At 47.0% G+C, this 27,125-nt stretch overlaps 1 protein-coding gene and 1 long non-coding RNA gene across 2 annotated transcripts in view; one reads left to right on the forward strand and one right to left on the reverse strand.

The window, feature by feature from the left end:
* Positions 1–655: 655 nt before the first annotated feature.
* Positions 656–27,125, reverse strand: part of MYO7B (myosin VIIB) — a 67,584-nt gene continuing 41,114 nt past the window's right edge. The window contains exons 28-48 of the mRNA XM_064165264.1: positions 26,875–26,994; positions 25,351–25,524; positions 23,230–23,457; positions 22,645–22,812; positions 21,152–21,269; positions 20,941–21,067; positions 20,095–20,264; positions 19,219–19,400; positions 18,028–18,155; positions 17,344–17,501; positions 16,726–16,879; positions 14,529–14,684; positions 9,799–9,904; positions 9,562–9,675; positions 8,614–8,701; positions 5,264–5,367; positions 4,632–4,817; positions 3,304–3,420; positions 2,547–2,630; positions 1,846–1,965; positions 656–739 (exon numbers count right to left, since the gene is read on the reverse strand). Of these exons, the coding sequence (XP_064021334.1) occupies positions 656–739; positions 1,846–1,965; positions 2,547–2,630; positions 3,304–3,420; positions 4,632–4,817; positions 5,264–5,367; positions 8,614–8,701; positions 9,562–9,675; positions 9,799–9,904; positions 14,529–14,684; positions 16,726–16,879; positions 17,344–17,501; positions 18,028–18,155; positions 19,219–19,400; positions 20,095–20,264; positions 20,941–21,067; positions 21,152–21,269; positions 22,645–22,812; positions 23,230–23,457; positions 25,351–25,524; positions 26,875–26,994 (2,886 nt within the window). The remainder of the gene's footprint in view (positions 740–1,845; positions 1,966–2,546; positions 2,631–3,303; positions 3,421–4,631; positions 4,818–5,263; positions 5,368–8,613; positions 8,702–9,561; positions 9,676–9,798; positions 9,905–14,528; positions 14,685–16,725; positions 16,880–17,343; positions 17,502–18,027; positions 18,156–19,218; positions 19,401–20,094; positions 20,265–20,940; positions 21,068–21,151; positions 21,270–22,644; positions 22,813–23,229; positions 23,458–25,350; positions 25,525–26,874; positions 26,995–27,125) is intronic.
* Positions 7,865–16,752, forward strand: LOC135187000 (uncharacterized). The gene is made up of 3 exons (XR_010307163.1): positions 7,865–7,952; positions 8,646–11,100; positions 15,625–16,752. It is a non-coding gene; the product is annotated as an uncharacterized LOC135187000 (long non-coding RNA).

Here is a 27,125-nt window from a genome sequence, read left to right on the forward strand (position 1 = left end):
GAAAGAAAACTAATTTAACCAAGGCAATGAGTGGACATCCTGTAACTTTAGCAGCCCCCTGGTGTGGCAGTTACATTCTGACAGTAACTGGCTGTCACAGTGTACTGTGATTTGCAGCGCATACCTACCGATAATAGGATGGAAACAAGCATCTTACTTTCAAGGTATCCAGCTATCCTACTACTAAAGGGTGTTTCTCCACCCTGAGAACTTAAAAAAGGTGGAAACCTCCTCCCATTACCTTCTTTCAAAGACTCAAGGAATTTATGCACTTGGTAAGAGCATATACGACGAGGGGACGTTTTCTTTCAGGAAGGAGGACAGCCAGTAATGTGTGTCTCTCTTTAAGGATGAAGATTTGGAGTATCAGAAGAGGCTCTAATGTTAGGGTTCCTCTGCCCTTGCTCCCATATTACTGCAAATCCAGCTAAACTTTCTCTCAAACCTCAATCTAAGAGGAACAAGTCTTACAGACACTTGAAAGCATGTGCTCGCTGAAGTTTCTCTTGTGGTAGTATTCCATCAACACAGTTCATTCCGTGTGTGATCAGAAGGCTGATCATCAAGATGAATATCTCCTAAATGGCATTTCTTCTGGGAGGTCAGATTACAGGTAGTTTGGCACAGAGAGAGGTCTTGGGTTCTGTTGCAACTCTCAGGCTGGCAGGTTCTTTTGCTTGTTTACAGCATTCATTAGCAAGCGTACGTAGGATGTTAACAGGTCATCCATTTTGTAACCCTGCCAGGGAAAAAAAAGGTCTGAGTCTCTCAGCTCCACAAGCAGAAATAACTGTCACCATTCTTTGGTTCTCCTCTGCATGGACACCTCTTCTTCCAACAGCTAGCACTGGTTTGATAATTACTTATCATAGAATCAGCCAGGTTGGAAGAGACCTCCAGGCTCATCCAACCTAGCACCCAGCCCTAGCCAGTCAACCAGACCATGGCACTAAGTGCCTCATCCAGGCTTTTCTTCAACACTTCCAGGGATGGTGACTCCACCATCTCCCTGGGCAGCCCATTCCAATGCCAAGCACTCTCTCTGACAACAACTTCCTAACAACATCCAGCCTAGACCTCCCCCGGCACAACTTGAGACTGTGTCCCCTTGTTGTGTTGCTGCTTGCCTGGCAGAAGAGACCAACCCCAGCTGGCTACAAGCTCCCTTCAGATAGTTATAGACAGCAGTGAAGTCAACCCTGAGCCTCCTCTTCTGCAGGCTGCACACCCCCAGCTCCCTCAGCCTCTCCTCACAGGGCTGTGCTCCAGGCCCCTCACCAGCTTCCTCTTATCTATTCCTCCCTCTGCTCTTCCCTTCACAGATTGATACCATTGTACAGAGCATGTCTCTACTGTCCCTGTGGTGTTCAGTCTGTAGATTAACATTTTATACTTAGGAATCCAGGCTTTTGTGAGAGAACTTTGCCCTTAAATATGTTTGTGACCTTGAAACATTTACCATTAAATATCAATACAGTGATGCTTGTCTGAGTCTGTAGGCAATCCGAAACCAGTTCTTAAAAGGCAATATCCCCTTCACTGAAAAGTGTAAGACCTTACAAGGATGGTGTTAGTGCATAGATGGATCAAACCATTCAAGATAAAAAGCCTCCTGCTTAGTTTTGTGGGTAAGTGCAGCCTTTTTGTAATGTCTGGGACAGAATTTTGATATCTGGGAAGATTTTCAGAAGTTACTCTTTTTTTCCTTATGTCTTTGCATCTGATGGCATTATACAGCACTGAGCTGGCTGTAAATGCAGTTTTACTGCCACAGCAGCAATAGTTTTTTTGATGTAAAGTTAAGAAGAGGAGTTTGTGTGTATAAATTGACAAAGCCTTTCTTACCAGAGATGTCTCCCATAAGATCCTGTTTCCTCGTACCAGGTTCCCTACTGTCATGTGAAAGTATGTGCTCCCACTGCTCCAGTTGGAGATTTTGTTGAAGGGGTAGACTGTTAAAATTTCCTGTAAGAGGAAACAAACAGCTACAGAACATTTCTGAAATGAAAATGTGAGAAAACCTGTAAAGCCAGAGCTTTTTTTTCTCTTCTTTCTCACTTAGTTTACAAGCAGTAGACCAAGGTAGGTCTTGTACCTAGACTGGTACTCGATTGTGTTTTCACCCAGCAGATGAGTTTGAATCAGCGTAATGAGGTCTTCTTTCTTTATATATTCTTCTGTGTCTTACACTGATGTCATATTTACAATAATCTACACCTCACTGGATATTTATGTTCTTATTAAAAGCAAATTGCATATTGCCCAGGAACTTGCTAAGACCAGACTGGGCTAGAGAACAGGTAAACACTGCCATTCAACCTGATCTTCTAGGCACTTTCTGGAGCAGGTTCCCTGGAGCACTGTCCATTCATCTTTCTGATCTTGCTCCTTTGCCCCAGTCCATCATGATCAACAACTCTTTGTTCAGAGGTGCTCTACGTTCTTTCCTGTCTAGTGCAGAAGCTGCAAAGAATTGATTGAGGCAATAGAATTGTCTTTGGTTTCACACAGAAAATGGATAGGGAGTCTGGAGAAGCAGCTCTTACCTTTGTCTTGTGATGTATCAGTGAGACTCCCTGCTTGTTGATTGCAATCAGCACAATCTCTGGGAAGTTTGGCTCTGAGGTTTGCTATAAATGAGTAACACAGCAAGATAAGCAGAAAATGCAGATATTTATCTGCATCAGGTGCATCCTGACCTTCAACAATGTTCAGTGCTGCTTGTTGTCTTTAGCAAACAAACACTCAAACATAAAGCTCTTCAGTATTGCGTAACTATTGCTAATGGTGACCTTTCTGGCCTTGTATTGATGACTTAAGCAGCTGCTACATAAAAGCAGAACTGGGTTGGTTATTTCCTAAGTTATTGAATAACAGTTTAAGGGCTGTTTGTGCACCATTTAAAAGCCTAGTGAGGAGAAACTAAAGGTAGCAAGTGGAAAATCACTTCTGGAGGTATCCAGTGTAGAATGAGAGGATTGGTACAGTTCTATTCTGAGTGAAGAGGACTCAGAGATACAAGATTTGGCAGCAAATCTTGAGAACAGTGACAGGATAATTAAGCATCCACCTAACTAGAGGTGCCCTGCTACAACTACTACATAATGGTAATATTAGAGTTTAAAAGTGGAACAAAACTACATCTGGTAATGAACAAGCATTGTTGAGAATGGATAAATAACTCCTCTCCCCACTTCCAATGAACTGAGTCTTTCCCAGTAGCTGATGGCAATTCAGCATTGTAATGTATTCTTACTTCCTAGGAGTGGAATTAGAGTCAGTTCATATAGTCTTTAAACCTACCTTCACCTCAAAGAAGGCTGAACCAAATGTTGGCCACCGGTGTATCATTTTCAGGAAGGCAATCTTAGCCTCATCCACATTTTTTCCTTCATGTTTACTATAGGCTGCAGTAATGCTCTGTTTAGAAAAAGGGATACAAAGCCTCTTTACTGGTTTCCATTGTCCAGCATTAGCATTAAAGACAGCATCACCAAGATCAGTCTTTTGCCCACAGCAACAGAAGACTCTGAAAATGAAAAGAGCCTCCTATGCCATGGGGCAAGGCAGAGCCAGAACCTCCCCACTGTTCCTTACTAATGGGCTGTGTCAAATAAGCCCAGGAGCCCAAGGGAATGGATTTCAGAGCTGGGGGATGATATGGAGTGAAACAATATTCAGAAAGCCTTCAACATCCACAGGCATGTGTCACATTTTCTGCTGAAACAAGCTGGGTGAACTTCTGTATTTGAAATAGTGTCCTGTGTCTTCCTTGGTGGACTGGTAAGTACCTGCTGAAACTTTCTTGCTTTTGATGGATAAAAGAGCCTTTTTCTCTGAGTATGCAGATGGTGCAAGGTGACTGATTTACCAGCCAAACTATGAAATATTTAGGACACATCTTAATTTCCTGCTTCTTTACAAGGTTCTGAAATCCCCAGTCCCATCACTAACTTGCCTATATCTAATTTCAGTCTCTCCTGTGAGCACAGACTGAAAGAGTTGGGGCTGTGCAGTCTGGAGAAGAGGAGACTCTGAGGTGTCCTTCTCGTGGCCTTTCACTATCTGAAGGGGGCCTACAGAAAAGCTGGGGAGGGACTTTTCAGGATATCAGGGAGTGACAGGACTAAGGGGAATGGAGCAAAGCTGGAGATGGGTAAGTTCAGACTGGATGTGGGGAGGAAGTTGTTCAGCATGAGAGTGGTGAGAGCCTGGAATGGGTTTCCCAGGGAGGTGGTTGAGGCTCCATGGCTGGAGGTGTTTAAGCCCAGGCTGGATGAGGCTGTGGGAAGCCTGCTCTAGGGTAGGGTGTCCCTGCCCATGGCAGGGTGGTTGGAACTAGCTGATCCTTGTGGTCCCTTCCAACCCTGACTGATTCTATGATAGTTCTTCTTGTGGGCATTGAAAATAGATTGGCATCTCCAAGGAACATCTCAAATCAGTCATCCAGACCTGCAGAAACCTTTCAGAGCTTTGGTAGAGAGTGCAGAATCTGGCTTGTAATAGCAACATTTAGTAGCATCCCTCCACCACTCTTCCAAAGGCAGTCAGATCAAAATCACAGTGTGGTTCATTCTTCTCTTACAAAGCTCTGAGGAAGCAGTGTGATTAATGAAAGTCGATGTTGTTACCTTTCTCCACTCATCTGGTGAGGTGGCTCGGAGCAGATTGTCTGGCACCAGCTCCTTCAGGATTTTGGGGATGGCTGCCAGCTGCGTGCGGTCGTTGTTGAAGCGCACCTTATAAATCAGGCCTGCCAGCTGGACAGCCTCATCCTTGGAACACTTGTGGTAGCCTCTGAGGTACTTGGGCAGCTCCTGGAAGAGACCAGCTCTGAATCCAGATGTAATGGGCTGAAGCAAACCCTGTCTCACCTGTTCTACATCTGTGCGGTAGGGATGTGAGTTTGGCCAGAGTCCAAAGACATCGCAAGAAATGTTGGTTCCATCTGGAGGCTCACTGGATGGTCTTTAAAGGTCTTTTCCCACCCAAACCATTGTAGGATTCTCCACAATTATGGAGAAAGATGAGCACTTCCAGGAACAATTAGATAAGGGAGCTGTGCTCCTGTATAGCTAAGAGGGGAGTACTGAGAAATAAATCTGCTCCTGAGGCTGAGCTGTGCCCTTCAGAGACAGTCCTCTGGAGGCTCTATTTAACGTGGGCCTTGGTAAGGGAGTTGGTAATACTCCACCAGGCTTGCTCTCCCAAAAGGATTTCTTGTTTCATGTTGCCTGCTGTTATATTTCTGCTTTAGGGTTACCTGATGATAATGAAACATGGAATCAGCTTTCAGGTCCTTCCCAGGAGTTACATTCAGCCACAGCTTTCTCATGAAGTACACCTCATAGGCCACAGACATAGCTCCTAAGGAAACAAAATGTTGTTAGTATTCCCTGTCACTGCAGAGTTCTGCACCTTTTAAATGGCTTGTGAGTTTCTTCAGAAATGTAGTTCTGGTTTTAATGAGAAGAAAATTACCAGATGACTGAGAAAAGTAACTGGTTGTCAGTTCCTGGACACTGACCATGCAATGATCTATGGTGCAGGCTCTTCAGAGAAGAAGAAGTTGAGTGTTATGTCTTGGTGAAAGATAAGTACTGGAGTACTGGGTGCAGTTCTGGAGCCCCCAACACAAAAAGGACATGGAACTGTTGGAGAGAAGGGCTACAAAGATGCTCAGAGGGCTGCAGCAGCTCTGCTGTGAGGACAGGCAACAATAGCTAGGGCTCTTCAGCCTGGAGAAGGCTTCGAGGAGACCTTACAGTGGCATGCCAGTATCTGAAGGGGGCTACAGGAAGGCTGGGGAGGGACTATTGACAAGGTCTTGTAATGACAGGACAAGGGATAAAAGGGGTTTAAACTGGCAGAGGGGATATTCAGACAGGCCTTGGGTAACCTGTTCTAGTGGGAGGTGTCCCTGCCTATGGTGGGGGGTTGGAACTGGATGAGCTTTGAGATCCCTTCCGACCTTAACCATTCTGTGATTCTAAGTGTTTTTTGATGCTCATGACAGCTGCCTGCTGATGTGCAGTACACCTGAATTCTGTTCTGCTGTGGCAAACACATTACCTGATGGCCATGTTGACAGAAATGAATTGTGATTTAGTGTTGTCATGATTTTCAGAGCTGCTAGCAGCTTCATCAGAAAATCTTAGGTACTTAGTGCTTAAGGAAGTTGAACCTCAGATGTCCTTAAATAAGCAACAGTCTGGATAAACAACTATGAAATTTGAGGGGAGTTTGAGATGGATTAGATTTCAGAATGTATGTTGTACATGAAGTGCAAAGGTTTGCTGTCATTAGTCTTATGTTGGTTTAGTCTAACTTGTGCTTTGATATTAGCAGGTAATAATCTGGACAGCAATTTTCTAACAACCCAAGGAATGGGAGTGACACTGTGCAAAGAACCTGTTCACCTGTGTTGGCTGTTATGTGATCTGACAATGCATGAGCCTTGGACAGTAAAGAGGGGTTTTGGAGCACTCCAAATTCCTTTCTTCTCCCCCCAACCCCCGTCCTCCCCCCCCCCGTGGGTTTGAATGGGGGAGAGGAGAAGAAGGCATGAAACTGCATTCCCTTCCCCAGCCCTGCAGGCTTGAAGGGGGAAGAGCAGGAGGCCTTTCCCCACGTGTGCTGTCCCATGTGGAAGCCTGTGCTGCAGTCGGGCTGGTGCTTGGCTGGGTTTTCATGCCCAGTATAACATGGCAAATGGACACTTTGTCTAGAAAAGCATAAAGAGAGCAAGGGAGAAAGTGTAAGAGGGTTCCTGCCTTGAAAGAGTTCTCACTTGGACAGAGTTCCCAACAGGACAGGTTCCTTCCGTGACAGAATTCCCATTTTGGACATCCCTGATTTGGACAGCTCCTACCTTTTTACACGGCTCTTGGTTCTGCACCAACCCTGCCTTTGGATGGTTCTACACCATCCCTGCCTTTGCATGGTTCTGCACCAACCCTGCCTTTGCATGGTTCTACACCATCCCTGCCTTTGCATGGTTCTGCACCAACCCTGCCTTTGCATGGTTCTACACCATCCCTGCCTTTGCATGGTTCTACACCATCCCTGCCTTTGCAAGGTTCTACACCATCCCTGCCTTTGTGTGGTTCTCTCCACTTTTGCACCATTCTGTGCAAACCTGCAAGCTTGCCAAGTCCTGGGGTCCATTGGAGAGAGCTGCCAGTGGCACCCAGACCCAGCTACTCTTGGACCATACACAGCCAACTTGCTGGCTGCCTTCTGGACTGGAGAGACCCTATCAGTTTGGCTCTCCCCTGCTGCTGCTGGTGCAGCATCGCTTCCATGAATCCCTGACTTGCAGCAGTCATGTCCAGAGACATTTCCAAATTTGGCAGCCTTGCCACTCACCTTGGGCTGCTGCTGCATGGATGCAGACTATTGGATATTGCTTGCAGCATCAGAAGGCAGTCGAGCAGCAGAGAAATCCAGCAAGGGATCACTGTCAAATACCTCTCTCACCTCTGTGAGTAAAGCCTGCTGCTGCCTTAATTCTCTGCTCAGTGGGGTAGAGCTGCATTTATTGCTTAGCCTTTTCCATTTCCTGACTTCCTAAATCTCTGCATCTGTCCATAACATCCTTTTGAAGGATTCCCAATCCAATTAGAATCTGTAAATAAAGCTAAGGTAGTTCTGTACATAGTTTGGGGGGGGGGTTCAGGAAAATAAAATGTAAAGGGTTAACCCTCCTGGGGGAGGGGTTTTGACCCTGACCCCAAGTCCTCCTGCCTCCTCCCAGGGGTGGGTCTGAGCCTTACTCCAGGTGAAGTGCTTAGCCCACTCCCACTTCCCATTTAGCCCCCTATAAAGACAGAGGAACTTCCCACTTCATTTGCTCTTGCCCTGCCTCCCAGCACCACCTTCCTGCTGCTCTTTGTTTTACCTTGTGGCCATCATTCTGCGAGGTGGACAAACCCATTGCCATCAATCTGGTTGTATGTATATATACATTTATATATATTGTATCTTGTTTTCCCTTCTCTAAACCTCTTTGTAACTCCCCTACCTCAAATACCTTTTACTTATTGTTACTGTTTCTCTTTTAACTTCCAAATCGAAGTGAGACTATTTATTTGGGTGTGGTTTACCTTTTCCTCTCTACATCTAATTCCTTTTCTTTGGAAAAAAAAAGGGGAGGGGGGAAGAAGGAAAGGCATGCTGCAAATTGTTATTGGTTCTATTAACTATATTTGAGTCTCTGGGAAATTTAAACTAGAACTGAGACATAAAATAATTCTATTTTTATAGTTCCTGACTTGGCCACATTAATTCCCTGCCTCCACGACAAGAGGATCAGCCTAGCTAACCTGTGTGCATCCAGCTGTGTGTTTTGGAGGCAAAAGGTCAACAAAAATCTTGGTAACAAGCACCCCCCCCCTCTCCTCCCCCCTAAAGATATTCCAGTGTTTTTGGTAGCCAGTGCTTGGCTGCGTCAAGTCACTGGATCTTACTGCTGGAGCAGGCTGTAGCTGTGTATGTGCAGGCTTAGAGGGTATAATGAGGCTCTGCCACACCCTAACCCAAATGGATAAATTTGCTGTTCCCTCAGATGAACAGAGCATTTCATGCATCATCTTAAGCTGGCATTCTCCTTACCATCTTTCCCTGGTTTGTTCCTTCTGTTCCAGTCTGTCACCTGCCTTAGTGAGTCAAAGAAGTAGTCTGCTTCGTTCTGACTGATCACCTGGAAAAGAGGCCAAGTAATGAAGGGAGGAAAGAGTGGATTAGCAGAGCATACAGACTATCAAGTATCAGGCTGAATTTTCTTTCCCTGTCTGCAGTGAGAGAGCACAATTACAGCAGAAAAGACAGAGGCAAGGGGAAAGAAGTAAAGAAATGGGGGAAGGAAGGCTCAAATGGTTTGTTTCACATGGGGATTTTTATTGCATCTTCCAATGTTTTTTTCTCTCCAACCTGCTTACTGAAATCAAGCTGAGGTTGCCTTACACTTAGCTATCTACTTTGTCAAATATCAGCATGTGCTGGGTTCCTCTTTACAGGAACAGCACATCAGATTTTCCCTGTCTTGGACTCAGTGCTGCTTCTGCCTTGATCACAGCCTCAGGGAGAAGGGACCTCTCAGTGAGGCAGCCCATCCAAGAATCAGCTCAGGCAAGACAAGTTTCTGGGAAACTAGAGACCAGTCAGCCAGTGTTGGTCAGCCACTGCTCTCCCTAACAGTACTTGGCACTGTACCTGTGCAGCACATCTCCTGGGCAAAGCCTGTGTGGAAAACGGCTGAATCCAGCAGTACACAACATGCAATTTGCTATCATCCCAGCAGCTGCAAGAAAGCCTGCATCTTCTCTGTTTTTAATGCCATCTCTACCACTGGTAGACTGATAGAAACTCTGCTTCTCCATCCAGCTTCTTAAAGTAATTGTCAGGTGGCATAAGCTCAAGTCCAGGTTGTATCCCCTCAGACAGAAGCAGTAATGCCCTGCTGTGTTGCTTGGTCTTATATATGGATGTTTAGGTGGTCTGGTAAATGAGTGAGGGAGGAGAGGGAAGTCTGGCCACCCTGCTGTGGCTGAGAAGAGTTACCTTGTCTGCAATCTTCACAAAGAGGCTGAAACCTTCCCAGGAGCTCAGCTGCAGCTTGGAAGCAATGTTCTGACACAGAGACCGGATTTTGGTGTTTGTTCCCACGTCAAATGTCTGTGAGGTTAGAAGATGTGTGTTACACAGAGGAGAGACACTCAGTGTCTTGAAGTGTGCTCCCACATGAACACACCATGGCTTGGAAAAAGGTCAGGGCTGGGAAGACAGGTTAGTTCTTACCTGTTCTGTTTCATTGGGGAAGCAAATCTTGTGCGAGATCTTAGTGTTGTTCTGTAAGATGGCCTCGACCTCCACGGGATGAGGTGCCCACTTCCTGGAGCCACTCCTGGAAAGTGCCACCACCATCATAAGACAGGCTGTGTAGGACATTTAATCTTGAAGGAATTTAACAACAGTAGTCCATCCCAACAGCAGATCCCATCCAGCAGCTAGTGCTGTGTGATGGGGTGGGCTCCGATGGACCTTCACCCCAGTGCAAATTCAGCCAGAAACTGAGTCTTACACGTGTAGATAAAGTCTGTTCTGCTCTGCAAGGAGGCTGTGTGAATAATGCACCTTCCTAGTCTAGCACCACTGCCCCTTCTATGCATTCAGCAGCATTTGTCCTTACTGAAGCGTGAAGATAGTGGCCACAAGGAGAAATTAGTTTCATTTCATTCTTGTGTCAGCAGAAAGATGGATTTAGATGCAAGAGGTGTCAGACCAGGAGAAAAGTACCAGAAAAGTCTGGGGGAGCTGCTGGAAGCCTTACATTTTATATAAGAGCTGGTATATAGTCAGTGAATCAGCAGGCTCTTAAGCTATCCAATCCCAGTTCTTTGAACTTACACCTCGGAGCAGAGGTGTGTGTTAAAGCAGAAGAACTGGCCCTGAAGCCTGAGTCATGCAAAAACCTTGAACCACTTGGAGTGGGGACAAGTCTAGCATGTTACCTCCTGGGGCTGGCATTGGTCTGCCCTCAGTGGCACAGATCAGGATCTCCATCTTGTACACTGAAGCCTGTGGATCAAACTCCTCCCTCATACTGGGTCAGTCTCTCAGGAAGACAGCTCAATCTGGCATCTAGCTTCAGTTGTGTGGATTTAAAACCTCTTTTTTTTTTTTAACATTAAACAAAGTAGCAGTTCCATTTGGAGGAGAAAAACCTGGCTGCAAGCAAGCTGAACAGCATCTGCTTTGCTACTGGGCAGGCATTTTGAGGCGGGTGGACCTGCCCTACTCAGCATCTGCTCCTGGGCTTGCAGCACAGGGAGTGCAAGGATGTGCAGCAGCCTGGCTGGAGGCATGGGGCCACCTCTCACAGTATCATCATCATCATCAGGGTTGGAAGAGCCCTCACAGATCATCAAGTCTCCTTGCAGCCTCAGCTAGGGATTCATTGCAAAGAGAAGGTCTGCTTTGACACTCAGTGTGGTGCTCACTTATTCCCTGACCAGCAGCCTGAGGATGAAGCTGTACAGCTGCTCATGGAGGAAAAGATGTACCCCTGGCCTCATATGGCCTCTGCTGCACTTACTGTAGGTGAGTCCTTTGAGCTGTCTGCTCTCCCCTCACAAAGAAAGCAGATTACTTATGGAGAGATGTTGGACTAGATGATGATCTCTGGAGGTCCCTTCCAACCCCTAACGTCCTGTGATCACGATGGTGGGACTCGAGCATCTAGCAGGCCTTTTCCAGCTCAAACAGTCTGCAATTGTAGGTCACTTCCAGCTGAAACCCTCCATTCTGTTCTGTTCCCTTTTGAGCAGATGCAGGCTTCATCTTAGGTTTCGCTTCTGCCCCGCTTGCTGCCCCCGCTTGCTGCCCCCGCTTGCTGCCCCCGCTTGCTGCCCCCGCTTGCTGCCCCCGCTTGCTGCCCCCGCTTGCTGCCCCTCGGGGCCGGGCCGGGCGCGGGCAGGCTGCTTCCCGCGCTGGCCGCCCGCGGGCCCGGAGCGTGGGGAGCGAAGCGTCCCCCCGGCATGGCTGAGCCCTGAGGCAGCCGGGCTGGGGCTGGCTGTGTGCTTCGCGCCTGGCGACGGGAACCCGACCCTGTGTCTGGGGGGTGTAAGCATTGGGGTGCTCCCTGCCTTGGGGCGCTCCCCCGCCTGGAGAGCTCCTGCAGAGAGAGGCCCCTGGCACTGCGAGGGACAAGCTCCTGAGGGACAGGACCATCCCTGCTTAGGACAGCTCCCCACGGCACGGTGAGCACCGCTGCTGTGCGAGCCCAATGGGCTTCGCCGGCCTCGGGCCTCCTTCGGCACCGAGAGAGCTGACCGGCGGCTGGAGTGCCCTTCTCTCAGCCAGCCTGGCTCACCTCTCAGTGAAACGTCCTGCTCAGCCTGACTGATAGAGGGAAAGGCTGTGCTTGTCACAGGCTCGCAGGGTGCTAGGGGTTGGAAGGGACCCAAGGAGATCATCCAGTCCTACCCCCTGCCAGAGCAGGACAATCCTATCTAACACAGATCACAGAGGAACACATCCAGACAGGCCTGGAAAGGCTCCAGAGAAGGAGACTCCACAACCTCTCTGGGGAGCCTGTGCCAGTGCTCTGAGACCCTTACAGTAAAGAAGTTCCCCCTTGTGTTGAGGCAGAACCTCTTGTGCTGCAACTTGCATCCATTGCTCCTTGTCCTATCCCAAGGAGCAGTGAGCAGAGCCTGTCCCCGCTCCTGGCCAGCCCTCAGATACTTATAAACAGTTATCAAATCCCCTCTAAGTCTTCTCTTCTCCAGACTAAACAGCCCCAGGTCCCTCAGCCTCTCCTCATAAGGCAGTGCCCTCCTGTCCCCTCATCATCCTCATAGCCCTCCACTGGACCCTCTCCAGCAGATCCCTGTCCCCTTTAAACTGGGGAGCCCAAAGCTGAACACAGTATTCAAGATGAGGTCTCAGCAGGGCAGAGTAGAGGGGGAGGAGAACCTCCCTTGATCTGCTGGACACACTCTTCCTAATACACCCCAGGATCCCATTGGCCTTCTTGGCCACAAGAGCACATTGCTGTGCCATGGGTAACTTGTTAGCCACCAGCACCCCTGGGTCAATAGCTTTTATAGCTTAGCCTTTTCCATTTCCTAACTTCTAAAATAGCCAAATTTATCTATAGTATCCTTGTAAGGTATTCTCAGTCAACCATAGTCTGCTAATTAAACTAAACTAATTTCTGTGTATAGTTTTGGGGGTAGGTTTTCAGGAAAATAAAACCATTCTGTTTTTTTTATATATTCCTGACTCTGCCACTCATGGAGGCTCATTCCCTGCCCCCACAACAATTTCTTAAAAAATCATCTTACAAAACAGCATTTGTCTTTGTTCCTGTTCCCATCCCCTGGGGCTCCAGATCTGGGGCAGTAGATCAAATAGAATTCTCCTCCCAAACAGCCCCTTCAGCTTTTCCCTGCCTGTTTCCCCCTCTAAGCTCAATACAGCTCAGCAGGGCTTGGAGCATGAATAGTAACATGATACAGGGAGGCAGGAATTTTTCAGCCTTCTTCATAGGAAAAGAAGTCAATGAATAGCATTCCTCACCATGCATTTTTTAGGCACTACAAAAGAGAGTTCAGTGTGCAGTGACATTTCCCTAGCAGTGCCAAAAACCATCCACTGCCAGCAGCACAGCCCCTGTGCTAGCATTCCCTTTCAGTCTGACCCACAGGCTCACAGACTTTACAGAGGCCAGCCTAAGTAAAAGGGAAGGATGGAGGAGCTAGAGGGAGAAATCATCAGGCAGCTTATTTACTGAAGAGATATGTGGCAGGCAGGCACAGCAGCATCACAAGGGAGAGCGCTGGGGTTAGCCTCAATGCCAAAGCACTCATATTCTCAGTCTCAAGCTGGGTAATTCCAGTGTCTGCAGGAATCTAGGAAACCTTTTCCCCTACAGTCTAGGTGATCCTTCCTGAAATCTTGGTAACCCTTCCAGGGTTCATTACATCAAGTCGCTGAGAAGTTGAGGAAGGGCTGTGGTTTGGAGGCCTTGTTGCATCAAACCTCCTTAGGACTGCAGTAATGCCTAGGTGCTGTGTTGTGAGCAGCCACATGAGTGTTAGGGCTCTGTTCATTTGGGTTTCTTCAAAGAACAGGAACTGATTCTTGCCAGCATGGATCTGCTTAGCTTCACTATCAGAGAGCCAACAGGGCCACGTTAGCACTCTATATGTCAGTGACTTGAGGCGTGCCAACCCACTGAGTAAAACGTAGTAATTCATAGAATCAAGGAGGTTGGAAGAGACCTCCAAGATCATCCAGTCCAACCTAGCACTCAGCCCTAGCCAGTCAACCAGACCATGGCACTAAGTGCCTCATCCATTTTTTTCTTGAACACCTCCGGGGAAGGAGACTCCACCACCTCCCTGGGCAGCCCATTCCAAAGCTAATCACTCTCTCTGCCAGCAACTTCCTCCTAACATCAATTGCAGCTGCACATTTACATCTCTGGGCTACTGAGATTCAAAAAAACTCAAAACTAATCCTCGGGTACATCTAAGGAGGACAAGAGCCTCACTAAAGGAAAGCAAGGTCAAGACCTCATTCATGACAACAGAGGATTTCATTCCAGGCTGTGGGCCCTATGTGAAATAGCCAGCTGTGGGAGTCATCTGATTGGACTGGCTGATCCTGGTGGTCCTTTCCAACCATAGCAATTCATAGTGATTAGATGTTGTGCTGAGGCATTTGGTTTAGTCAAGGACTTAGTGTGAAACTAATGATTGGACTTGAGGAGCTTGAAGGTCTTTTCCAATCTAAGTGATTCTGTGTGATGCTGGACATCTTAAAATGCTGCAGCCTCTGTGAAACTGTGACACAAACCTCTCAGTGGTTCAGAGTCCCTGTGAGAATTCATGATCACTTTTCAAAAAGGGTGCAAAGAGACAAAGGAAAGGAGGAGTCTCAGTATTTTAGCTCATGTGCTTTTTGGAACCTGATTAATGGTGTTCACACATTTTGAGCTGGTTTTATGTCAGGTTGTTTACCTCATCACTGTTTGGATCCTCCGACTGCACTCCAGGGCCAGTGTTTCTTTCTGACGAGTCTCAATGAACTTCTGGGCATGTTTCAGCAGTGACTTGCTGGGTGGGAACAGGCCAGTGCAGAGCCAAAGGAGCTGCCAGCCCTTGGTCACGCTGTACCTGTCAACATAAGGCAAAAGGTTCTGCTGTAGACACAAGAATTCTTTGTTTGACCACATGCCAGCTACAAGGAAGAGAAACAAGAGTCCCATCATGGCACGCTGTGCCGTTCTGTAGAGCTGCAAACCAGCAGAGCCTTCACGTGGCATCTAGCAGCCTTTTTCTGTGCAACAGCCACAGCCTGCACAGAGAGACAATGCTGGCTGGTAAATAGTTACAACAGATGCAAATCTCATGAATAAATACAAGCTCAAATGTAACACTCATCTTGGCATCCTCTTGGAAAGCCACTGTCAAGTTGCTACTCAAGCTGACATGTACCTGGGTGGTGCTTTATCAGCTGTTCGTATTCACAAGCCCTATGTGCTAGCCTGCTTTGTTCAGGCCACAACCACTTTGCAAGCAACAGACTTTTCCCTTGTGCATGCTTCTGCTCTGATAAAATAAGCATGTTGATGGTGTGATGTGAGGTAGTCACAGATCTTAAACACTCTAGATAAAGTTTGTAGCATTTTCAGGTGGAAAGCCAGTTCTCCTAGCCTCTGGACCTCTGGCTCTGGATAAAGTTTGTAGCATTTTCAGGGAGAAAGCCAGTTCTTCTAGCCTCTGGACCCCTGGCTCTGGTAGTTACAGATATTAAGCCCTCTGGATAAAGTTTGTAGCATTTTCAGGGGGAAAGCCAGTTCTTCTAGCCTCTGGACCTCTTATGAGCATGTTGCCCTTACAGTAAGAAAGGTGCTGCAGGCAGGTGGTGGTCAGTCATTCTGCCTTCCAAACCAGGAGCAGAACACACTTCAGCTGTGTCTCAGGGATTGCTCTAAATGGTGTTAAGTGGTTTCAGTTGGGAAAGGTAGTAGGTCTACCTCTGAATGGGCCCCAGACTCTGCTGAATAGAGAGGTCTTGGCTTCTTTATTCCCATTTACTTTCCTAATTTTGCAGATGAAGACACACTATTTTAATCCCATTCATACTCCAGAGATCAGAAGTGTTTGTGTCTGTGTGAGAGCAAGACATGGTCCACAGCACAGCAGCCTGGGAAGGATGAAAGATTCTGGCTGTTCTAATGAAAATCTATGGAAATAGCCACCTTTCAAGCATTGTTTTTTTCCACACCAGTGATCCCTCTCACAACAGTGAATGGCTCACAGGACTAAATTAGTGGAGTACATCAGGCATGGCACTGGCACTATGGTTACAGACTGTGTGGTAAACAGCCTGTGAGATTTAGTGCACACAAGGAAATTTACCATTTAATAGTTACACACATGGTAGAAGTTCCACTAAGTTAAACTTCTGTGGAACAGCAAGAAAGTAAAGAGAAGCTCCTTATCTAACTTTTGCAGTGATATAATGCAGCTGGAAACAGAGGAGCTATTTTGTTAATAATTAGTATTGTTTTAAGCTTCTTTATGCAATTCCTGCCCTCTGGAAAGTAGGTCAAATGATCATTTTATGAGTGGGGAAGAAAACACCAGCCTGTTTCAGGGACACTTATTTATGACCTGTGTAACTAATCTGTTCTACAAGGCAGCTGAGTGACCTAGTTAATATAACTACTCAAAAGTATTCTCTGGTGGTAACAGATCAACTGTGAACCATGTGCTTATGGGAGAGAAATGCTGTCGCTGGGAAACCTCAACAGAAGCTGGCAGAACAGGCACTGACAGCATGTAAGGACTCTACACTACCATATTTTCTTCACAGAGTGCCTGAGGACTAAGAGGGCTTCAGTACACCTTGCCCACCTCACACCCTATTGCACAAAGATGACCACTGGACGCTGGTGGGGGCAACCCAGCAGCTCAAGGGGGATTGAGTAAGGGTCCTGCTCTGTGGCCTTTCACTGCCAGTCAGTGGTCCCGAATGCTCTGCCAAGGTGAGTCCCGCAGCACTGCCTGGACAAAGGGGAAGGAAAGGTGTCACTCCAGCACTTGGACAGCTTTCCCTCTGCCCCTGCTCCCTCACTTGAGGGATCTCAGTCGCCACCTGCACTTGAGCCCTGGCTCTGCAGAAGCAGAGTGTTTCCATGTGGGCGAGTACCTGTTTCTGTTCTCAGTCAGTTGCTTCATGATCTGACAGTAAATTTCATCCCGCAAGACCTCCTCCTGAATAGCTGCTACAAAGATCTGGTCAGTGACTTCTACAGAGGAGTGTGTCTGTTTTGAGGGATAGTCTCCCATGAACTTCATGATGGGTGAACATGCTGTTAAGGACAAAAGCAGGCCAATTTTGGAAGATAAATTGGAAGTCTCACTCAGACCCTGAAAGATTAGTGACTCTGTTGATGTCTAAGTAGCAAATACTGTTAGGAAAGTCTGGAACATATTCCCTGCCTGTCCCCTACCCACCTTCCCTGTGCAGCAGTCACTGCTTAGCTGTGGTTTGTGCTTTACTTAGCTGCTTGCTCTGGGCATATGCAGTAAATCTTGCTCACTCTTAAAGCCACAATCTTAATTAGGTTTGCTGTCAGGGGTTGTGGAGTCTTGGAAGGCAATAGGAACCTTTTCTCTGTAGACAAGGGAAATAGATTTGATACTCCCCACTTTTGATGTAGCTGTATGGCCTGTAGTGTGGATGTAGTATTATCTCAGCAGAGGAGGTAGCCAGCTCTTCCTTCTCTAGTGTTCTCATATCCCAAAGAGAAGGGTGAAAGGATATCAATGAAGGCCTGACAGGCCAAATCCCGAAGATCAGGATCTGTGCATGCTCTTTTCAGCAAGGGCTGTTTCAGGGGCTCCTTGGAGTGTGCCCATAGCTGGCTTCGCCCACGGGATTTCTGCAGAACAGCTTTGCTGATGGATTCCTTCTCAGGAGTCCTGAAGGAAGACAAGTGCAAGCAATACAAAGTTACTGGATCAGTATTGCTGTGGACATAGGAAGCCACTATCACAAAGACTTATCTCTAGGTATGTTCTTTCCTGAGACAGTGATCTCATATCTCCTTTGATTATGCAGGTCAATGAGAACAGGAACTAGGTTTGTGTAGGTGCAAAAGGGGCAAAGCTTGGAAAAATAAGAGTTTTTAGAAGACTAATTTTCCCCTTTGTCTCTGAGGCCTGAGATGATGTGTATCATTGCTAGCTGGTAAGTGCTGAAGAAAGACAGTGAAGTAAGAGTAGGGCCTGATGGAAAGAAGTCCAGTTGGGGTTCTTCTACCCTTCCCTTTGCATTTCTGCAGGTAAAAGGTACAGGTAAATCATGTGCCAGAATTTCTCCACATCCAAAGTCACAAAGAACAAAAGAGAAAAAAACCTAATCAGAAATGAGTTACATCCTAGGCTTTAAGATCAGTGGAGATCATCAAGAAGCTTCCTAGGGTGCACACTTCACAGAGAGCTTCACCTGAAGTATTCATAGGAGAACTCCTCCAAGGTGTAAGGCTTCACTTTGGGATCTTCCTCATCAGGTTCATCCACAAAAGAGGTCTGTGAAGCTGTCCTCCTCTGGTCTGGGGACATCATCAGCAAACTCTGGAACGACACAGTCACATGGATGCAGGTCTCTGTACAGGCTTTTGGGTGTTACTCGAGAAGGGCGACGAGGCTGGGGAGAGGCCTTGAGCACAGCCCTACGAGGAGAGGCTGAGGGAGCTGGGATTGGTTAGCCTGGAGAAGAGGAGGCTCAGGGGTGACCTTATTGCTGTCTGCAACTACCTGAGGGGTGGTTGTGGCCAGGAGGAGGTTGCTCTCTTCTCTCAGGTGGCCAGCACCAGAACGAGAGGACACAGCCTCAGGCTGTGCCAGGGGAGATTTAGGCTGGAGGTGAGGAGAAAGTTCTTCACTGAGAGAGTCATTGGACACTGGAATGGGCTGCCCGGGGAGGTGGTGGAGTCGCCGTCCCTGGAGCTGTTCAAGGCAGGATTGGACGTGGCACTTGGTGCCATGGTCTAGCCTTGAGCTCTGTGGTAAAGGGTTGGACTTGATGATCTGTGAGGTCTCTTCCAACCCTGATGATACTGTGATATCTGAGCAGGTGGTGTATATACTAAACTTCAGTGCTGTGTGTTGCAGGTGACTTTTGTCCCCCAAGCCGTATTTTCAGAGGCTCAGGAAAGACTTGTGAATAATCAGCTCAAGGAAGTAATTTCCATGCACCTGCCTATCACTGATGCATTTTTCCTCAACATCTTCAGCTTTTCACTTGTTAGCACAGCATTCAATACACTGCATCTCCAAAACCAAAGACAAAATCATTGCTGAACAGCACTTCCCCTGAGACACCATGTATGATCACCAATTAAGGCCAGTGTGAATGCAGGAAAATTAATCTGCACACCCATTTCTTCTAATTGCTACAGAGTCCCTAAAGATGAACAGACTTTTTTTTTGCAAGTCATTGTTTTTGTGCAGCTACAGTCTGCTGCTTAAGAGTTTGGGGTAAGTTTAGGTTTGATTTCAAACAGGACGCAATGAAGCACAACTTGTCTGGCTCTGGAGGAACAGTTAACTTCCAGTTATAAATCTAATCCTATTTAAGATTGTTATTATCATTTATCTTCTAGTCTCTCCAAAGAGAGTGCTCAGCTTTCCTTACCAGCACTTGACTAGAGGGTTTTGTGAGAGAAGGAATGATGTAGATGTCTTCTGAAAATACATTCCCTGTTTTGCCTGTCCTTTCATTCTGGGCAGAGATCCAGCCAGAGTTGCCATCCAGCCTTTTGTCTTCAGCAAGGATTAGTAAGTCTCCCTTCTTGAAGGACAGAATGGCAGGGTCTTCTGGAAAACAGAAAAAGGCAGTACTGTCCAGGCTTGACAGTCCAAGGAAATGCAAAAGGATTACAACGTGGAAGACAAGGGAATTGTGTTTTGAAGGCCTGTTAGCAGTAGGAAGTGATTGATGTAAATATGACTAATTATCCAGTAACACAGGATCACACTTCAGAGAAGTCACTTCAACTGCCCCTGACAGCCTCACTTCAATCCTCTGAGGGCAGTGGCAAAACTCCATTTGGTTCAGATGGATGCTGACTGTGTCTAGAGGTGGCAGCAAACCATGGAAGGAAACTCAATGGTTGTAGGATGATGTTAATGTTCGCATTTTAATCCCCTCTTGTCCATTCCAGACAACCATATTCCATGGAAAATTCCAGTTTATGACCTTTGTGAAGTGTTTCTGGAAAGTATTTCCAGGAAGCCCTGATCCAACTTCCTACTTAAGCAGCCTGGATTGTTGGGAACTGTACAATCTAAACAAAGTGTGCAAGGGAGTAGGAGGAGGAAGGAAAGCTCTGCAGAGGTATTGAATGACATTGCCTTGTGTTCTGTATTGCTGTGCTGATCACTATGTATCTCTCCTGGAGCAAAGGGACTCTTGCTGAAGTTCTCCCACTTTTCTTTGAGCTCTTTCAAAAATTGCTATGGGTTCTCTCAAGATTTCTTCTCTACCCTGTAGAAGAGCTGTAAGACTTACCTGGGGACTTTTTCTCTTGCATTGCCACAGCAAATTGTGATCTCTTCTTCAGGCCTTCCAGGAACATGACCACCAATTCAGCAATGACAACACTGTTGACAGATGTTAGGACAAACTCCTCGGCACGAAGTGTGATGAGAGTGCAACTCTGTCCAAATGTCTTCACTGCCCTGTGTATTGTTGAACAGTTTGTTACCAGAGCAGATGAAAAACATACAGTCCCATCTGCAGGCACAGGCAAGGCACCTACACCTCCCTGCAAACAACTCCCCTCAGTGAATACTGGCAGTTCTAAATTTGGCTTCTCAGAAGCTGGTAGGTGTGAAGGACTGAAGTGGTTCATGTTCACCTTGGACTTCACCATGTTTCATACCAAAGAGCACACTTCTCTTGGAGTAACTGGGCAATTAACAAAGTCTGTGACAGTCCTTATGGTTTATGTATGCAAGATTCAATCCTCTGAGTGAGCTGATGCAGGGCTGTGTGCCCTGAGCAAGCCTTCAGTTACCCTGTTTGTGTCACTCACACCTGAGAAGTTTCTAAACACCCAGCATGCCTAGCAGATGATGGTTGGACTCTGTTAGTTATTTGAGCTGTTCTTGTCTGTACTTCCTTTACAGTTTTCAAACCCAGCAGGATCATCTTTCCTTCCATCAAATCAACTGTTCCACTGCTTCCTTAAGAGGCTGCTCAGAACTTGTCCCATCCTGTTCCCCAGACCTAGGCTGAACCAGCTTTCTAGGCTCAGATCAAATCACCCAGAGGGATAACAGAAGGTACACCTCCACCCTTCCTGAATATAGGCAGAGATGCCTTCTGCAGCTCTTGCACTTCTGGGGCACTCGCCTGTTGGTGTGGATGCCAGTTATCTCTGGGAAGGTCAGCTCCAGGAGTCGCTTCTCCGACTCATCCAAGAAGCAGATACCTTTCCAATTCACAGCGACGATAAAGTGGTTCTTGGGCAAGCTGGGACCTGAAAATGCAGAAGAACCCCTCCTTGTCAATGCCATACAAGTCTTTGTTGATCTGACCTGTGCTACCTGGCTCCAGGTATTACCTGAAAACTTTGTGACTTCAAAGAATCGTGAGAACAGCAAAGGCCACTGAAAGCGAGCGAAATCCACAAGCTGCTCCTTCACAGTCTGACTGGAGAGACGGTCCTGGGTGTATGGGGCCTGCAGGACAAAAAGATACCCAAGATTTGCTCATTAAAATCTGATTTGCATAACCTGTGGACAGTAAAGAGCAGACCCGATCCCAGAGGTTTCCAACAGTACTCTGTTGTCACTGGTGTGAAGGGTACCTAGAGGAAGTCAGATCAGGAGCAGTATCCTCCCTAAACAACATGCAGATGAGGCTACCCACAGGCATGTGGATTCCAAATTGCTCTCAAATCCTAAGTGACTGATCTGTTCAGAGTCCACCACACTTTAGGTACTGTGGAAATAATTCTGTTAATCAACTTTCAGATCAAAACCAATTCTGTATCCCATACCCATCCTGACTTAGTTGTCAGATGGGAGATAGAGAGCTTTAAAGGATTCTCTATTCAGAGTTTGGATATACATTTTGCATTCTGCCTGCCTCCCTGCTGAGCCCTATGTAGAAGAGTGAATGGAAAGGTCAGACCCCACCTGGAGTACTGTGTGCAGTTCTGGAGTCCCCAACACAAGAAGGACATGGAACTGTTGGAGCCAGTCCAGAGGAGGCCATGAAGATGCTCAGAGAGCTGCAGCAGCTCTGCTATGAGGATAGGCTACAAGAGCTGGGGCTCTGCAGCCTGGAGAAGAGAAGGCTTCAAGGAGACCTTATAGTGGCCTTCCAGTATCTGAAGTGAGCTACAGAAAAGCTGCAGAGGGACTATTGACAAGGTCTTGTAATGACAGCACAAGGGGTAAAATGGGTTTAAAGTGGCAGAGGGGAGATTCAAACTAGATGTTAGGAAAGGGTTCTTTGCAGTGAGGGTGGTGAGACACTGGCACAGGTTACCCAGGGAAGCTGTGGCTGCTCCCTCCCTGGAGGTGTTGAAGGCCAGGTTGGATGAGGCCTTGGGCAACCTGTTCTAGGGGGAGGTGTCCCTGCCTATAGTAGGGGGTTTGAACTGGATGATCATCATAGGATGTTTGGGGTTGGAAGGCACCCAAGGAGATCATCGAGTCCAACCCCCCTGCCAGAGCAGGACAATCCTATCTAACACAGATCACAGAGGAGCACATCCAGACAGGCCTTGAAAGGCTCCAGAGAAGGAAACCTCACAACCTCTCTGGGGAGCCTGTGCCAGGGCTCTGTGACCCTTACAGTAAAGAAGTTCCCCCTTGTGTTGAGGTGGAACCTCTTGTGCTGCAACTTACATATAAGCTTTGAGGTACCTTCCAACCTAAACCATTCTATGATTCTACAAGGTTGTCTACTTCCCAAGCCCTAATTAACTATGTGGGATATACAAATGGAGATGTTTTTGCTTCTTCTCCCAACTGAGTGTTCATAAATGGAAATGGTGAAGCTGGTGCTTGGGAGTGGTTACCGAGCAGTGCCAGTCAAGCTTCTTACCTTAGCATGTGCATAGGTTATAAGGCTCACCCACTTTTCCAGGGGCTTGGACTTGAGCTGTTTTGCTGGGATACAGTCATGGAGCACTTTCTGCACAAGTTCATTGTGGATGGAATCTCCAAACTGGATGTAACAGTATTTTGCACCTATCTCCACCAAATCTTCCTCCTGAAAATAAATGATTCGTTAAGAGTCCCAGAGTGATGTTGCAAAATCCAGATAGCCTCATTCAACCTCGAAGCTAGTTTAGGAATAGACTTTTCTCCATTTTTGTCTGGGTAACTCTTGGCAGTCATCCAGCACAAGAAGAGATAAACTTCACACAATCGTAGAGCAAAGAAAAAATGTTTTTAAAGGACCTAAACTGTGCCTTTGACCATGCCTCCAGCTGCTACATGAAGTTGCAGCATTATTACACCTGCCAGTGTGACAGCAGGCACAATCCCCTGGGCAGAGATTGTACAGTAGGAAGGGAAGGGTTGGGTTGTTCACAGCCCCTGGAAACTTCTTTCACCTTTCTGCTTTATAATGTAGGAAGTGTTAATATAGTTTTGTCTCTCTAGGAGGATGAACGTGGGGACACACCTTCTCACAACGGTACTCTCCAAACCGGACGCCACGAGTGACTTGGTGGTAAATGAGGTCAGTGCTGACAGGATCTTCCTGGGAGTTGTGCCAGGGGGTAAAGATTTCCTTGCGGAAGTAGAGGCGCCAGGGAGCGTTGCGTTCGTGTGTGCCCCGCTCCTTCACCAGCTGTTCGCACTGAGAGATGGCATCCAGGACGTGATCTCGTCCCCCACCCAGTGACCAGACCTACAACAAAGGGATGCTGCATTTACTGGCATGCCTGCTTTGGATCTGAGCAAAGGACAGTAAACCCAAAGCTCCTGGTCTCTTGACAGCAGTCAAAACTCTGCAAAGGTAAGCAGGTGGCTGTGCAAGTTGTCCTTTGGAAATGTGAGTGTTCTGATGCACAGGGATGGTACTGGGAAATATGTCCTGGCAGGCTAATAGGCCTATTAGATGTCCTGGCTTGCCCCACAATTCTGCTGATGGGGGAAGCAAGGGCAGGAGGAAAACAAAGGCTTGGGTCATTATGTCCTCTCCCAAAGTGATGAACAGGTACCCACAGTGTTTAGGTACTTGTTGGTATCTTGCCCAAATAAGGGTGAGCAAGCCCTGGGCTCACCTAATATGGTCAGTTTGCAGATGCCATTTTGGTTGGTCAATCTCTGTGCCCAAGGGGCCAGTGCACTCGGGCAAGGAATGGAAAATGAGCTAAGTTGCAAGCAGTTGTGCTGCTTCTGCCTGGCTGCCTCACAGAGCTGCCTCTGCCTCACTGCTCTTGGACAATGTGTTCTGCTCTGCCGTGTGCTTCAGACCAGCTTAGCCTTGATGTATTGCGCTTGAACTACCTGGAAACTGAAGTGCCTCAAGTTTCCCAGGAGAAGTCATTTCAGTGCCTCACAAAGTGGCAGTAAGTGCCACTGCCATGGTGCTCTCTGCACATCTGCAAGAGATGCTGCCTGCACCTCTGCAAACCTCTGTGCCAAGAGGAACCAGGATCAGGTCAGAGATTGTCTGCCTCTTTCCCAGCACCCTGGGAAGATCTGGCAGCCTCTCAATGGCTGAGCAGCTCCAACACTGCCACAAAGGAGTCAGGGACTATCTTGAAATTCCTACTCCACCACAGTGAGTAGCACAGACCTTCCCTAGGGCTCCAGGCTGCCTTTTATTTAGTAAGTGTGCCAAAGCCTTTTTTGTGGCTAAACTTTCCCAACGTTCTGATTTTCCTACATGAATGAATTGCCCATAGGCATCCTTGGGAAGATTTTCCTGACTGAATCAGAGCCCAAATGTAACTAATTTGCATAGAGTTGTGGGCAGGGCTTTCTGGAAATAAAATTAACTACATATTTTATAATTCCTGCCTCGTTAATTGCCACAACTAAAGCAAAAGGTAAGCTGGAAGTTAAGACAAAGCAGCTCTGGTCTGCAATCTTCTGTTCTTCTTGTACTTGGCTTATTTCCTTTGTATCACCTTAAGCACACATGCAAGTGCTCCTGTAATCTAAACAAGAATGTCATCTCTGAATTAATGCATTTGCTATTGATGCCTATGTCTGAGCACCAAGATGTTACCCTACTCTGTCTGTCTGTTCTAGAAACAAAGCAGAGGGAAGGAGAAGCTAAAATGCCAGCACATGCTAAGAGCAGCAGCCCTGGCAAGGACCTTGGCTTTCAAAGCCACATGATAGGGGCACTGTAGCACTGAACTAGAAAGTAATGTGCAGGTGGGAAATATGTCTTTGAGCAGAGATCCCTAGTAGGTGAGACCTGCTGGTTTCACCCTTCACCAGCAGTTCTTGAGTGCTGCATGCATGACAATCAGGTGGGATCTCAGAACATGAGGGAAACAGCAGAGCTGCAGTGCCCACGCATGGGAGCAGGAGCACCAGTCAGTTATGTGACCTGAAAAAAGAAACCTTGCGGGCCTACAGCAGGAATTGCTAAGTGGCTTGCCACAGAAAAGCAGACTAGGATTATCTGGTCCTGAGATTCATCTGGGATTCAGAACTGATTGGGTTTGAGCATAGTACTGGGATGTGTGCTCCCAAAAGTCAGGAGTCCTCAGTGAGGCTGGATGGAGGGCAGCAGCTCCACAGGAAGACAAGGGAGCTTTCATTCTATTTTTCAACACTTTACCTTATCAAACACAGCAATGTAGAGTGAAAAACCAAATACATCCTTCAGTTTGATTTTATCTGCTATGAACTGACAGATTTCCTTTGCTGTGGAAGCGGAGTCTGCTGGGACAGTGATGCTTTGGCCATTCATCAGGGTGACATTAAACATAATTGGTTTCTTCTGCTTTGTTGCCTGCAGGTCAGAGTTAAATGAGAAAAGAATTAGAGACAACCCTTACTTTCCTGTGAAGAATGAAGAAGGCAGTTAGATTTAAGATCTTCGCACACTACACTCCAGTCAAGAATCTGTAAGTGAATCTCTAACACCCACACAGTTTTTTCAATGCATGGTGAGTCTTAAATATAAATTGCATCTCTGGAGCAGTGTTGAACTCAAGTCCTCTCCTTCCTTGTAGCTCAGGGGAGCTGATTATCACACAGCAGTGTGGACTAATAGACTATTCATGAACCTTGTTTGGCTTGATGTCTTTTGGGTACAGCCTCATGTGCTTCAGTGGAGAGATGGTCTGCAGCAAGTCCTTTGCCCAGGGAATGTGTGTTAGGCAATAGGGTCACTCAGATTTAGGAAGGACTTGAACTGAGGCCTTCCCTTGAATGATGGCTGTGTGTGCAGTGTGACTTCTTGTTACTAGGGTGACATATAAAGGAAAGAGGAAGATGATACAGTGTGTGCTAGCTTGAGACAAATTGGAATAGTTTAGTGAGAGAAATTAGATGATAGGCTGTGAAAAGGAGACACCAGTGGTGTCTGCTTCACTCAGAGGCTTGCTGGGATGTATAAAACCAAGCACACAAACATAGATGACACAGTGGCTCTCTGTCACAGCTGGTGTCTGTACTGTTTATTGCCCATGCTGCATGCATTGGTGTCTAAGCATTTCAGGGAGGGAGTTGAGTACATTGTTTTGAACCTTGAGGGGGCAAAGCCCTTCTGGTTGTCTGAGATAGAATCATAGAATCAACCAGGTTGGAAGAGACCTCCAAGCTCATCCAGTCCAACCTCTCACTCACCCCTGTCCAATCAACTAGACCATGGCACTAAGTGCCTCATCCAGGCTTTGCTTGAACACCTCCATGGACAGCGACTCCACCACCTCCCTGGGCAGCCCATTCCAATGCCAATCACTCTCTCTGCCAACAACTTCCTCCTAACATCCAGCCTAGACCTCCCTTGGCACAACTTGAGACTGTTTAACCCTTGTTCTGTTGCTGATTGCCTGGCAGAAGAGACCAACCCCCACCTGGCTACAACCTCCCTTCAGGTATTTGTGTGGCTGGTTTGCTCCCACCTGACACAGGTGTTGCCTCCACTGCTCTCCATTTGACTCACTGCAGCCTGTTGTCTGGATGCCTCTATGCTTGTGTGTGGCCTCCATTTGGGTATCTACCTGTTTGCATGTGACCTCTGTTTGGATACCCACATTTTTTGGGTACCCACAGGTCTGTTAGCACTGGTTTATAGACACAATCCAGTATTAAAAGGACACAGATCAATATGATTAAGCAAAAAAGGATTTGCTACCTGAAGTTCCAGCCAGCTTGGAGGTTCAGTGCGTGCTCCGTTGACATAGGTACGTCTCAGTCGTTCAGCACAATATGGGGCATAGCCTGTGGGCCCATGGTGGATGAAATTCAACAGGTACTACATGCAGAGAGCATAAAAATGAGTTAGGGAATGCTCATGTTGATAAAACATTAGAAACCTCTTGCAGATGATGTACAAGAGTGATGAGTTAGCTTACAGCTCACAAGTCTTAAAGGTTAGAGATGGAA

Source organism: Pogoniulus pusillus, chromosome 26 (genome assembly GCF_015220805.1).
Source record: "Pogoniulus pusillus isolate bPogPus1 chromosome 26, bPogPus1.pri, whole genome shotgun sequence".
In the NCBI taxonomy this organism is placed as follows: Eukaryota; Metazoa; Chordata; class Aves; order Piciformes; family Lybiidae; genus Pogoniulus; species Pogoniulus pusillus.